The 14,461-nt window shown below is 40.0% G+C and overlaps 1 protein-coding gene across 1 annotated transcript; it reads right to left on the bottom strand.

The window, feature by feature from the left end:
• Positions 1 to 8,585: 8,585 nt before the first annotated feature.
• On the bottom strand, positions 8,586 to 10,739 carry LOC137725684 (uncharacterized; the record flags this gene model as incomplete). The annotated part of the gene is made up of 2 exons (XM_068464457.1): positions 10,131 to 10,739; positions 8,586 to 9,293 (listed from the first exon to the last, which is right to left on the bottom strand). Coding segments are annotated over exons 1-2 (1,317 nt in total), but the record flags the coding sequence as incomplete, so codon positions are not given.
• Positions 10,740 to 14,461: the final 3,722 nt, after the last annotated feature.

Below are 14,461 nucleotides of genomic sequence, written 5' to 3'. Positions count from 1 at the left end.
GAATTGCGGCAATGGATGTGTATTTGTGTTGTGTGAAGTGTTGTGAATGGAAATATGAGAGTGAATGATGAATGAATGCAAGGGTATTTATAGGAGTAGTGGAGGGAACATATGGTTGTTTGTTTAAGATGCAAGTGGCTAATTAATGATGGAAAAGTATGTGATTTAAAGGATGCAAAGTGAATGAATCATGAATCATTGTGGATGAAAGGTGGAAGTGCATGTGTTGATGACTAGGTTAGTGGGTGGAAATCTGAAAATGGCATATAGGAATGGGAGCTCACGGTTTGAATGTGTAAAGTGTGTGTGAATGCATGTGAAGATGCAATAAATAATGCATGTAGGGTTAGGAAATAATGAAGAAATGCATGTGAGATGTTTGGAAAGGAAATGGGAACCCACGGCAATGAAGTTGTTTTGTGTTGTGAATTATGATGAATGCATGTGAGTTAAAGAGGGAGAATGTGGTGAAATGATGAAGTAGGAAGGTGGAAATGCATGTGAGATGTTTGGAAAGGAATAAAGAATGAATGGTGGAAATGTGAGTGAATGATGTGCATGTGTGAGAATGCATGTGGAATTAAGAGGAGTATGGAAGTGAAATAAATGAATGATATGTTAAGTGATAAGTGAATGATATGTGGTGAGTGATAAGTGAATGGTTTGATAAGTGATAAATGAATTAGTTTAAAGGGCTAGGGTTTAAGTACATAGAATGGGCCTAAAATAGGTTGGTTTGTATGGCATAATGTGTTTGATTGGGCTAGAGCCATTGTTTTGTGTCTTCAAGTGTATACAAGGCCTTCAAATTCGTCCATCCTCTTGGCTCCATGGATAAGCTATCCAATCCATGCCCAAAAATGCTCCAAATGGCCTCAAAATGCACTTTCTTGCTCCCTAGGCCCTTAGAACCTGAAAACACACAAAAGAAGCATAAAGGACTAAAATAACGAGAGAAACATAACGTAAATTCACGAGAACAAGCCATTTAAGTCGCATGAATATGCTCCTATCAAATACCCCGACACTTAGCTTTTGCTAGTCCTCGAGCAAAACAGAATAAAAACAAATAAACAAAACGACACTAAACACGTAAAACACAACCTAAACCTTCCAACAACCGTCTTAGGGATTTCCAATGCACATGACAAGTTAAAAATCATCATTCTCACAGATTTTAGTCATCTTCACATTTAAGTACATTCTTAATCATATTCACCATATACTAGTTCACAATTAAGCATTTAAAACCATGTTTTGAATGTAGTAACATGCCTTAGAGAATTTGCTCAATTCCTTTCAAGATATGCACTCAATTTTTACTCAGATTTTCTAACTACACACCCTAATCTAGTCATATGTGAGAAGATTGATGTAAACATGAAAACGACACTCACATATATGTATCACAAAGAACGCAAATTCTGGAGTTAATAATCAAGTTTAGATATGATCTCATGAATGGAATGCTACTACTTAGACGCGAGAACCAGTGACACCATAAGCTCATACCAAGTTCAAACTCCACAAATTGAAATACACAACACTCAAGATTGAAGTCAAGGGTTGTAACGGGGCTTGGGGTATGTGGATAAAGAAGGGATATGGAAAACAAAGGTTCTTAAAGAAATAGTGAGCAAAGCATTTTAATCAACTTAGAATTCACTTTTGAATGAAAACTCAACTTTTGAACAAAAAGGGAGAATTTAGACAATTTACGCCCAGAATTGGTGTTTTGGAACCTTTCTTCAATCACTTATTCTTTTCTCTCTTTTTTTCTTTTTTTTTTTTTTTTTTTTTTTTTTTTTTTTCTTTTTTTTTTTTTTTTGAATCTCAAAACAAAAACACTTAAACATTCTCTCCCCCACACTTATTTTCTTTCATAATGTAACTCAAAAGGAATTCAATTAAGTCATGCTCACTATCTTTTAAGAACAAGGGTAAGGACGGTCATATTCTAGGTTAGGTGAAGATAAAGTGGGTAAACAAAGAACATGGGTTAACATGGCTCAACGGGGGTAAAACTTACAACATATACGAAATATGGGAAGCGAGGCTATTTGGCTATGGTGGCAACTACACAACTTCATCTTGATATATGTTATGCAAATCAATAACATGCTTTGAATGAAATGGGCATGAGTTCTAGCATTTGGAACTATATGATGAAACGCCTTCTAAGTAGTAACCAAGCAAAGAATAATGAGATCATGCAACGATTTTAGAAAACAAGAAATCACAGATTATACTCTCCAAAGAACGTTATAGGCTCAAGTCTCTCAGGGTTGTAGCATTTGTTTGAGTTCCTTCCTTCAGGCATGTTACAAAAACTAAATTTTCTTTTATGATTGCATGTGAAGTTATACATTATAACCATAACCAAGCATATACCAAGAGTAAATCAAACTTTTCTCTATGTTAATAACTCTTTTTAACAGTCATGCAATTACAAACCAAATCCTTATCATTGTGTTGGAAGGTATCCTAAGACACAAACACACACACAAAAACAACTTTAAAACAACTCTTTTTGGGTTTTTCAAAACAATTTTTCAAATTTTTATGGGATTTTCGAATTTTTAAGACAAAACACACTAAAACAGTTTTAAAACAGTGAGAAACAACATTCTAAGTGAAAGGTGATAAAATCCCACGAAATTCATGCAAATACAAATTGTTTACCCCCCCCACACTTAAATCAAACATTGTCCTCAATGTTTTAAGCATAGATTCACACAAAGCATAAGTAAATACATAAAAAGCACTTAAACATACTAAACATGGCATAATGTAATTAACAAAGAGAAGAGTTTAGAGACGCAAATCTGGTTATAGAGTGTAAATTCCATCTTCTCCTTGGTAATTGCATTGAGGCTTTTGATCTTTGTGATTCCACAGGCTTACTCTTGAACTGGTTTCTGCCTATCGTTGATTTTCCTTTGTGCTACTTCTTGAACTGGGCAGCAGGATGGTTCTTTTGGTCTCCCCCGAAGGTCTGAGCTTACCCCTTTGGTCTGTTTCTTTGTTCAATCTTTCCAATTCGTATTGAAAAGGGTTGGAGGATAACTCAGCCTATGTTTGTCTCCACATGCTTCAATGTATCATTTTCACTTGCCTTACTCGCTCCCCTTTGCAGAAGTGGTCCCTTCTCCGGAAGTGTATCAACCGTTGAAGATGACTACTCGAGAGCAACGCTAGGTAAGCAATCAGGAATAGATTCCAGGCAGTTGGCTCCAGATCGGAAGACTGACTCCAAGTGCCGGCTGATTGCTTCGTTTACTTTGCCATGCGAGTAAGAACAAGGACAAAGAAAAAGACAGGGAAAGAGCATGATATGAGATACTTTTGCTTTTGACCTTGATGATATGAGATACCTTTGCTTTTGAAGAAGCGGTGAATGAATCAGCACATGTTTCAATCCGCCGTTTCCTCCTGGGTCATATGTACTCCAGGCATCTGGTATCATCTTTGGGGAAGAAGAAAGAATTGAGTATTTCGAAAGGCTTTGCTGGGAGTGCGCCCTCAGAGGTGAGGGAGAGTTGGGCATTTTCTTCAGGTTTGCCCTGCCATCAAAGACGAAGGTCGACATATATAGAGATAATATCAAGTGGTGGTATTTTTTTACCTTTGTCGACAAACGTTTTGATCCCGCAAATCTGGCTTTTTGAAATAATGGCGCCTCTTCGATCTCTGAACACACCTCTTCGATTTCTGAGCACACCTCTTCGATTTCTGAGCAGGCGCCCCTTCGCTTTCTGAACGACACGTGGTAGTGCAGATGCGGCTCCTTTTGACAAAGCTGCACGCGTCTTCTGAAAAGCAGAGAAAGCGTCGCCGAACTTTGCGCTTGTCGGCTAAAGATGTGTAGTTGCGGTGATGGCCTCCACGTGTTGTCTGAAAAGAAGAAATCTTTTGACAAAGTTGAACGCGCCTTCTGAAAAGCCGAGAAAGCGTCGCCGAACTTACGCCGGAAATTCCGGCTTTTTGAATTGGTGGACGCGTCGCCTTGGCTTTTTTATTGAGCTATCGATCACCACAACAAACACACTCTGAAGAAAATCGACTCCGGCCCTTTGAAATTTAACTCCATCCCTTCTTTTTGAACACTTTTGAAAAATGGCAAACTCATCGAACCTTAGCTTGGAATTGAGCCTTAGCAGTGATACGGGCGCGCCGCGTCAAGGTAACGTATGGCGCCCTTCTTTCTTTTCTTCTAACGGTCCTCTCACAGGTGAAGACTCCGTGATGCAGGACGCCACAACAGCTACAATAGTAGCTAGGAACCTCCTCACTCCGAAAGATAGTAGGCTGCTGTCAGGACGGTCCGATGAGCTGGCCGTTCAAGAGTCCCTCGCACTTAGTGTTCAGTGTGCGAGTTCTGTGTCCAACATGGGCCAACGCCTGCTTGCCCACTCCCGTCAGGTGGAGTCATTGATGGCAGAGGTGGAAAGTCTCAAGCAGGAGATCCAGCAGCTGAAGTATGAGAATAGAAGTTTGCACGTGCTTGCAAACAACTATTCGACGGGCATGAAGAGGAAGCTTGATGAGCTGCAAGAGTCTGAAGGTCGGATTCACAGTGACCGTCAAAGGTTCTCGTCTTTCCTCCAGAGGCACCTTTTTCCTGGCTCATCCAGCGCTTGGCCAAGTATTGAGGCCTGGAATGCTCTATCTTCGATGCCTTCTGCTCCTATGCCTTCTGTTCCTACGCCTTCCGCTCCGATGCCTACTGTTCCTACGCCTTCCGCTCCGATGCCTTCTGTTCCTACGCCTTCCGCTTCAAGAGTAAAGCCACGTAGTGGGGCCTCAAGCAAACACCCTTTGTGAAGCACCATCTTTCTTTGTTTAGCAGTGCCTATCAATAAATCAAACATTTTCTCAATGTTACAATCATAGACTCACACAATTAATAAACAAACAAACAATAACAACTAAACAACCTAACAAGGCAGACACCAAAATGACTCAAATGACTCTAAAAACACATATTTTTGGGTTTTTCAAAAGATTTTTTTTTTTTTTTTTTTTTTTTTTTTAAATTTTTATCAAATTTCCGGAGTTTTATACCAAGACACTATAAAACACACTAAAACACTCTAAAAACGCTTAAAACAGCAAGAAACAACATTCTAAGTGAAAGGTGAATAAATCCCACGAAATTCATGCAAATACAAATTGTTTACCCCCCCCACACTTAAATCAAACTTTGTCCTCAATGTTTTAAGCAGAAAGTCACAACAGAGCAAGCAAATAAACAAATACGAGAAAGAAAGCAAAGTAAAGGCAGTAAAGAAAAAGAAAGGAATAAAAATAAGTCTCTTAAAGGGGTTTCCAAGTTCTTCTCTATTCGGATGCATGGGTTGCCTCCCACGAAGCGCTTTCTTTTACGTCTTGCAGCCGGACGGTACCTCCGTTTAAGCTTGACTAGGTTCCACGGCATGGAGGGGTACCTCCTCCACGACATGCTCCTCAAACATCTCGTCATAGGGCTTCAATCGATGCCCATTCACTTTGAATTCTTGCTGCGTCTTTGAACTTTTGATTTGCACTGCACCATGAGGGAAAACATTAGTAACAACAAACGGGCCAATCCATTTAGAACGCAACTTACCAGGAAACAAACGTAGGCGAGAGTTGAAAAGTAACACTTTCTGCCCAACTGTGAAGGTCTTGGTTCGAATCATTTTATCATGGAATGCTTTGGTCTTGGCTTTGTACATCCGGGCATTCTCATAGGCTTCATTCCGAATCTCCTCAAGTTCATTCAATTGGAGCTTCCTATGAACTCCCGCTGCATCTATGTCCATGTTGAAAATCTTCACGGCCCAATGTGCCTTGTGCTCTAACTCTACGGGCAAATGACATGGCTTACCATAGACGAGCCGAAAAGGTGACATCCCAATGGGTGTTTTGTATGCCGTACGATATGCCCACAGTGCATCATCTAAACGTAAGCTCCAATCCCTCCTTGTTGGTCCAACGGTCTTCTCCAAAATTTGTTTGATTTCTCGGTTAGACACCTCGGCTTGGCCATTTGTTTGAGGATGGTAAGGTGTGGAGACCTTATGGTTGACATGGTACTTTCTTAGCAACGCCTCAATGGTCCGATTGCAAAAGTGAGACCCTCCATCACTTATGATTACTCTCGGCATTCCAAACCTAGCAAAAATGTTAGTTTTCACGAAATCTGCAACCACCTTAGAATCGTTAGTACGGGTGGCTTTTGCTTCCACCCATTTAGAAACATAATCAACGGCAAGCAAGATATAAGTGAAACCATAAGATGGAGGGAAAGGGCCCATGAAATCAATGCCCCAAACATCAAAAATTTCAACATTAAAGACAGGGGTTTGCGGCATTTGGTCCTTGGTACCTATGTTACCCATTCGTTGGCAACGATCACAAGACATACAAAAGGTTCTAGCATCCCTAAATATAGTCGGCCAATAAAAACCACACTCTAAAACCTTGAGGGCAGTGCGTTGTGTGCCAAAATGACCACCACATGCATATGTGTGACAAAAGCTTAGAATTGAGTGAAATTCAGAATCATGCACACATCTACGTATAATTTGATCTGAGCAATACTTCCACAAATAAGGGTCATCCCAAACATAGAAACGTGCATCATTTTTAAGCTTATCACGTTGGTGCTTGTTTAGTTCATTTGGAATTTGTTTAGCCACCAAGTAATTCACTAAATCTGCATACCATGGTTCACTTACCTCAATGGAAAGTAGCTGCTCATCGGGAAAAGTTTCAGGGATAGGTACGGCATGTTCATGCTCCTCGTGGATCATTCGGCTTAAATGGTCAGCCACTACATTCTCGCTTCCTTTCTTATCCCGGATTTCAATATCAAATTCTTGAAGAAGAAGAATCCAACGGATAAGCCTCGGCTTTGCTTCCTTTTTCGTGAGCAAGTACCTCAAAGCTGCATGATCAGAATAAACGATTACTTTAGTACCAATTAAATATGAACGGAATTTATCTAAAGCAAAAACCACAGCTAGAAGTTCTTTTTCCGTCGTGGAGTAGTTCAATTGGGCATCATTGAGAGTCCGAGAGGCATAGTATATGACATGCGGCCGCTTGTCTCTTCTTTGTCCTAGAACAGCTCCTAATGCATAGTCGGATGCATCGCACATGAGCTCGAACGGGAGGCTCCAATCTGGAGGTACAATAATGGGGGCCGAGACTAGCTTCTCCTTGAGTTGGTTAAATGCCGAATTACACTCTTCATCAAACTTGAATGGCACATCTTTTTGAAGCAATCGGCAAAGAGGGTTGGACATCTTGGAGAAGTCCTTGATAAAACGCCTATAGAACCCTGCATGGCCAAGAAACGAACGTACCTCTCTAACCGAAGTAGGAGAGGGTAAGTGACGTACAAGGTCTATTTTCGATTTATCTACTTCAATTCCTTTTTCTGAAACAATATGTCCTAAAACTATACCTTGTTTCACCATAAAGTGACATTTCTCCCAATTCAAGACAAGGTTAGTTTCAACACATCGTTTCAAAATTAAGGTTAGATTATCCAAGCAATTATCAAATGAACTCCCAAATACACTGAAATCATCCATGAAAACCTCAATGATCTTTTCAACAAAATCGGAAAATATACTTACCATACACCTTTGGAAAGTGGCCGGTGCGTTGCATAAGCCAAATGGCATGCGACGATAAGCAAATGTTCCAAAGGGACATGTGAATGTGGTCTTCTCTTGATCATCCGGGGCTATCACAATTTGGTTATATCCAGAGTATCCATCAAGAAAACAGTAAAAAGCATGACCGGCTAACCTTTCGAGCATCTGGTCGATGAATGGCAAAGGAAAGTGATCTTTCCTAGTCATGGCATTTAGCTTCCGGTAATCGATACATACTCGCCATCCAGTCTGAATGCGTGTAGGCACGAGCTCATTCTCATCATTCTTGATAACAGTTACTCCGGACTTCTTGGGAACGACTTGAACTGGAGAGACCCAACGGCTATCGGAGATAGGGTAGATCACTCCGCAATCCAAAAGCTTGATTATTTCTTTCTTCACCACTTCCATCATCGGAGGGTTGAGACGGCGTTGAGCCTCTCGAGTTGGTTTAGCCCCCTCCTCAAGAAGTATACGGTGCATGCATGTGGTAGGGCTTATTCCTTTAATGTCGGCCAAAGTCCACCCTATGGCCATTTTGTGCTCTCGCAGCACCCTCACAAGCTTCTCCTCCTCCATTGCTGTGAGACTTGATGAAATGATGACGGGCAATGTTTCGCCTTCTCCCAAAAACACATACTTCAAATGGTCCGGCAACGGCTTAAGTTCAAGCGATGGTGCCTGAACAACAGAAGGTAGCATCTTAGTGGAAACTGAATTTGAAAGTGAGAGTGGAACCTTACCATATTGTTGTGGCAATGACTCAAGGGCTGCCACAACCTCAATTATTTCTTCACTAGAACCCATTGCAAAGAATTCCTCCTCCTTGCCGTGGCCTTGCATTGGCCCAAATCCTTCATTTTTGCGCTCTATGGCCTTAGTGATGGTTGTTTCCAGGGCGTCCTCGTTCAATTCTTCAAGGTATACCTGCGCCAAAGAATCGATAACATCAATGGAAAAACAAGAATGGTCATCAACGGGATATCTCATAGTTTCAGAAATATTAAAATCAATCACTTCCCCATCGAATTCCATTGTCAAGGTGCCTTTGTATACATCAATCTTCGTTCGGGCCGTCTTCATGAATGGCCTACCAAGGAGAATCGGCAAAGATGTAGAATGGGCTGAATCCTCCATGTCTAGGACGTAGAAATCAGCCGGAAAAATTAAATGGTTCACCTGCACAAGCACATCCTCCAAAACTCCTTTTGGATACGCGTTAGAACGATCAGCCAATTGTATAATTACACCATCTTGTTTTAATTCACCCAAATTCATAGATGCATAAATAGAATAAGGCATGACATTTATGGATGCACCTAAATCAAGCATGGCATGTTCAAAACGATTATGTCCAATTACACAAGGAATCGTGAAACTACCGGGGTCTTTGCACTTGGTAGGCAGTTTACGTTGCAAAACAGCGGACACATTCTCGCTTACCTTCACTACCTCTTTGTTTGCCCTTCTTCTCTTTGTATTGCATAGGTCCTTGAGGAATTTAGCATACTTTGGAACCTGTTTGATTGCATCGAGAAGCGGTATGTTCACTTGCACCTTCCGGAACGTTTCAAGAATGTCCTTCTCGCTTTCTTCCTTTTTTTCTTGCATGAACCTGCGAGGAAAAGGTACATTGGGCAGATTAGGACGTGAAGTACATGAATTTGAACTTAAATTACCTGATTTGGCCGAGTTAGGGTGATCTGCCTCAGGTTGTGTCGTCTCTTCATCTACTTTCTGGGCAGATTTGGGATTGTTTGGCTCGGTCCCAACTTCTTTTCCACCCCTTAGGGTGATGGCCTTGGCGGATTCGAATCCTCCCTTTGGATTGACTGTGGTTGAGCTAGGAAGCTTTCCTTGCTCTCTAATCTGTCCAAGGAACTCAGAAATCTGCCCTATTTGTTTCTTCATATCCATCATCTCCTTCTCGTTATTTTCTATTCGGTTGTTTTGATTTTGCAACCCCTGCGAAATAGAGGTTAGTAATTGCATAGCTTGATTACTTTCCAAAGACGTACCTGAATGAGATGATGCCGAAGGTTGTTGGGATTGTTGGGGTGCATACGGCTTGGAATAAAAACCAGGGGGGTTTGGCCTAAATCCTCCTTGTTGGGCAGCTTGTTGTGGCTCCCTCCATTTGAAGTTTGGATGGTCCCTCCATCCGGCATTGTAAGTGTTCGAGTATGGGTTGTTTTGATTTTGTCCTTGGAAACCAATTGCATTGGCAGATTCCCACCCACCATTATCGATTAGTTGAGGGCACTTGTCGGATGGATGCCCTTGAATTGAGCACACGCTACAAACTTGGTGTTCTTGTGCTTTTGGACCAATCACAACCTGAGAAACAAGAGAAGTAAGATTAGCAAGTTGTGATTGAATTTCAGAAATAGCACTCACCTCATTTACACTTTGTTGCCGTGGGGCTTCCCTTTGGCCCACTCCTTCATATTGTTGAGCGTTGAGCGCTCGGTTGGCTATGAGAATCTTGGCATCCCTTGGTGTTTTGTCCACCAATGCTCCTCCCGCTGACGCATCAACCATTTGACGTTCGATAGGAAGGAGGCCCTCATAGAAATATTGAAGGAGAAGTTCCTCCTTCATTTGATGTTGAGGACATGAAGCTACAAGGCCCTTGAAGCGCTCATAATAAGACGGGAATGTCTCACCATGATTCTGTTGAATACCACTAATTTTCTTCCGTAGGAGAATCACTCTCGAAGTAGGGAAGAATTTCTCCAAGAAAGCACGCTTCATACTCTCCCACGAAGTCACAGTTCCCGGGGCTAGTTCGTAGAGCCAATCTTTGGCCTTGTCCATAAGTGAAAATGGAAAGGCCTTCATCTTCAATATACTCCCATCCACATTGACGGGGGTCATGCTCGAACAAACCACCTCGAACTCCTTCAAGTGTTTGTTGGGGTCTTCCATAGACAAGCCATGGAACTTCGGAATATGGTGTAACAAACTGGATTTGAGTTCAAATTCCTCAGTCTTCCCCTCTGCAGCCGTGGGGTATTGGATACAAAGAGGCAATGCATTATCCAAACCTGAGGCCGAAAGCTCCTTGATGGTTCTATTATCTGCTGCCATGGCTTGTTCTTCTTCAAAAATCTGATCCGTGGGCTTTTCTTCTACACCTACTTCGTCTTCTTCAAGCCCAGGTTGTGGTGGAGGTTGTGGTGGCTCTTGTTGACTCCTCGTTCTCCTCAAAGTGCGTTCAAAATCACCGTCAAAGTCGGAGATGTTCTCTATAATAGGCCGAGAGCGACGAGTCATACACAGTACCTAAAAAACAAGGAAACAAACAAACTAAGAATCTGAAATAAGAATGCACGAAAAACTAAAAAAATATAAAAATAAAGACAAAGGATTAGCAAAGTTGCTAATCCCCGGCAACGGCGCCAAAATTTGATGCGAGATTTACTTGACACTCAAATTAAACCCTCGTTTGACAATTGTAGTAGAATGGATAAGTGAGGGATCGTTCTAGACCGGGGATTAGGAGGGCTTGCTAAAACCTTCTAAATTGACCTAAAAACATAAAAACTAAATTAAAATACTCTTAACAAGACTACTATGACTCAGAATGACTTTGAAAAACTCAAATTGTCTAAAACAATCAAATTGACTCAAACAGAAGCTAGAACTTGATTTAAACGAATTTGCAATTGTTTATGACTCCAAAAGCTTAAAGATACAAAAATAAAACAAATACAAATGATTAAGACTTAACAAAATAGGGGGGGAATTGTGGTTGGACGATATTAAATTAAAAAGACAGAATATAATTAAAGGCAAAATGTAAATATGAATGTGATAAAAATATGGATGATGGAATAGCCAAGGGGTTCTTCTCCACACATGTTACACTTGCAAACAAAATTGATTCTCAGTTGGTCTTTCGATAAGTTGTGAAACTCAATGCTCCAAGTTAATTAGATCCGCTTAGATTAACTTTCAGATTTGCCTAAATTCGTTGGATTGAATGGAATACGCATTACAACCAAATTATTCTTAATCAAAGTCCCTAACTATGGAATACGCATGATAGAGACATTCAACAAAGATCATTAAGTTCAACGGAAATCATAAACATCGACGAGGCATTCGTTACTATGGAATACGCATGAAACTTATGCCAAGAATTCGTTTAACGCACTTATATTCTAGCGTCATATTTATGCATGAAAATTAAGCTTGCAATCTCAATGAACATACATAAATAAGTTATCAATCAAACAGTTAAACGAATTGAATCCACAACTTATGAAATTCCAACCAAACGTAATCAATTCAAAATGCAAATATAAACATAGTTTCGAATCACCCCCTAGCTAAAGGGGGGTTTAGTTCCTCATAACTTTGAAATCAAAGAAACACCTAAACATTCCAACAACTCAAACGTGAATTGTATGAACGTTTAGGCACTCTTCTCTTCCCTTCTCATACGTACAAAACAAAGAGAATTAAATTTAAACTTTGAAATCAAAGAAACACCTAAACATTCCAACAACTCAAACTTGAATTGTATGAACGTTTAGGCACTCTTTTCTTCCTCGTTGTTGTAGCACAAGGTCTAAGGTGAGCTTTGGGGATTATGTGAAGTGTTTTGGAGGGATGGGAAGTGGTTGGATAATGGCTGCAATGAAGGAGAAAAACTGCACAGAAAATGGAAGGGGAATTGCGGCAATGGATGTGTATTTGTGTTGTGTGAAGTGTTGTGAATGGAAATATGAGAGTGAATGATGAATGAATGCAAGGGTATTTATAGGAGTAGTGGAGGGAACATATGGTTGTTTGTTTAAGATGCAAGTGGCTAATTAATGATGGAAAAGTATGTGATTTAAAGGATGCAAAGTGAATGAATCATGAATCATTGTGGATGAAAGGTGGAAGTGCATGTGTTGATGACTAGGTTAGTGGGTGGAAATCTGAAAATGGCATATAGGAATGGGAGCTCACGGTTTGAATGTGTAAAGTGTGTGTGAATGCATGTGAAGATGCAATAAATAATGCATGTAGGGTTAGGAAATAATGAAGAAATGCATGTGAGATGTTTGGAAAGGAAATGGGAACCCACGGCAATGAAGTTGTTTTGTGTTGTGAATTATGATGAATGCATGTGAGTTAAAGAGGGAGAATGTGGTGAAATGATGAAGTAGGAAGGTGGAAATGCATGTGAGATGTTTGGAAAGGAATAAAGAATGAATGGTGGAAATGTGAGTGAATGATGTGCATGTGTGAGAATGCATGTGGAATTAAGAGGAGTATGGAAGTGAAATAAATGAATGATATGTTAAGTGATAAGTGAATGATATGTGGTGAGTGATAAGTGAATGGTTTGATAAGTGATAAATGAATTAGTTTAAAGGGCTAGGGTTTAAGTACATAGAATGGGCCTAAAATAGGTTGGTTTGTATGGCATAATGTGTTTGATTGGGCTAGAGCCATTGTTTTGTGTCTTCAAGTGTATACAAGGCCTTCAAATTCGTCCATCCTCTTGGCTCCATGGATAAGCTATCCAATCCATGCCCAAAAATGCTCCAAATGGCCTCAAAATGCACTTTCTTGCTCCCTAGGCCCTTAGAACCTGAAAACACACAAAAGAAGCATAAAGGACTAAAATAACGAGAGAAACATAACGTAAATTCACGAGAACAAGCCATTTAAGTCGCATGAATATGCTCCTATCAACTACCCCTATAAATACCCTAGCATTCATTCATTCACTCCCCATTCAATTCATATCTCATATTTCCATTCACAACACTTCACACAACACAAATACACATCCATTGCCGCAATTCCCCTTCCATTTTCTGTGCAGTTTTTCTCCTTCATTGCAGCCACTATCCAACCACTTCCCATCCCTCCAAAACACTTCACATAATCCCCAAAGCTCACCTTAGACCTTGTGCTACAACAACGAAGAAGAGAAGAGTGCCTAAACGTTCATACAATTCAACTTTGAGTTGTTGGAATGTTTAGGTGTTTCTTTGATTTCAATGTTTAAATTCAATTTTCTTTGTTTTGTAATGGAAGAGAAGAGTGCCTAAACGTTCATACAATTTAGTTTGAGTTGTTGGAATGTTTAGGTGTTTCTTTGATTTCAAAGTTATGAGGAACTAAACCCCCTTTAGCTAGGGGGTGATTCGAAACTATGTTTATATTTGCAATTTGAATTGATTACGTTTGGTTGGAATTTCATAAGTTGTGGATTCAATTCGTTTAACTGTTTGATTGATAACTTATTTATGTATGTTCATTGAGATTGCAAGCTTAATTTTCATGCATAAATATGACGCTAGAATATAAGTGAATTTCACCTAATCGCTATGAACTTATATTCACAAGTAGTGGAGGTTGCTTATAAACAATCGCGTTAAAAGAATTCTTGGCATAAGTTTCATGCGTATTCCATTGTAACGAATGCCTCATCGATGTTTATGATTTCCGTTGAACTTAATGATCTTTGTTGAATGTCTCTATCATGCGTATTCCATAGTTAGGGACTTTGATTAAGAATAATTTGGTTGTAATGCGTATTCCATTCAATCCAACAAATTTAGGGAAATCTGAAAGTTAATCTAAGCGGATCTAATTAACTTGGAGCATTGAGTTTCACAACTTATCGAAAGACCAACTGAGAATCAATTTTGTTTGCAAGTGTAACATGTGTGGAGAAGAACCCCTTGGCTATTCCATCATCCATATTTTTATCACATTCATATTTACATTTTGCCTTTAATTATATTCTGTCTTTTTAATTTAATATCGTCCAACCACAATTCCCCCCCCCCCCATTTTGTTAA

The sequence above is a fragment of the Pyrus communis genome, chromosome 1 (assembly GCF_963583255.1).
Source record: "Pyrus communis chromosome 1, drPyrComm1.1, whole genome shotgun sequence".
NCBI classification, from domain to species: domain Eukaryota; kingdom Viridiplantae; phylum Streptophyta; class Magnoliopsida; order Rosales; family Rosaceae; genus Pyrus; species Pyrus communis.
Note: the sequence above shows the minus strand (reverse complement) of the source record. Positions and strands in the feature narration are given on the sequence as shown.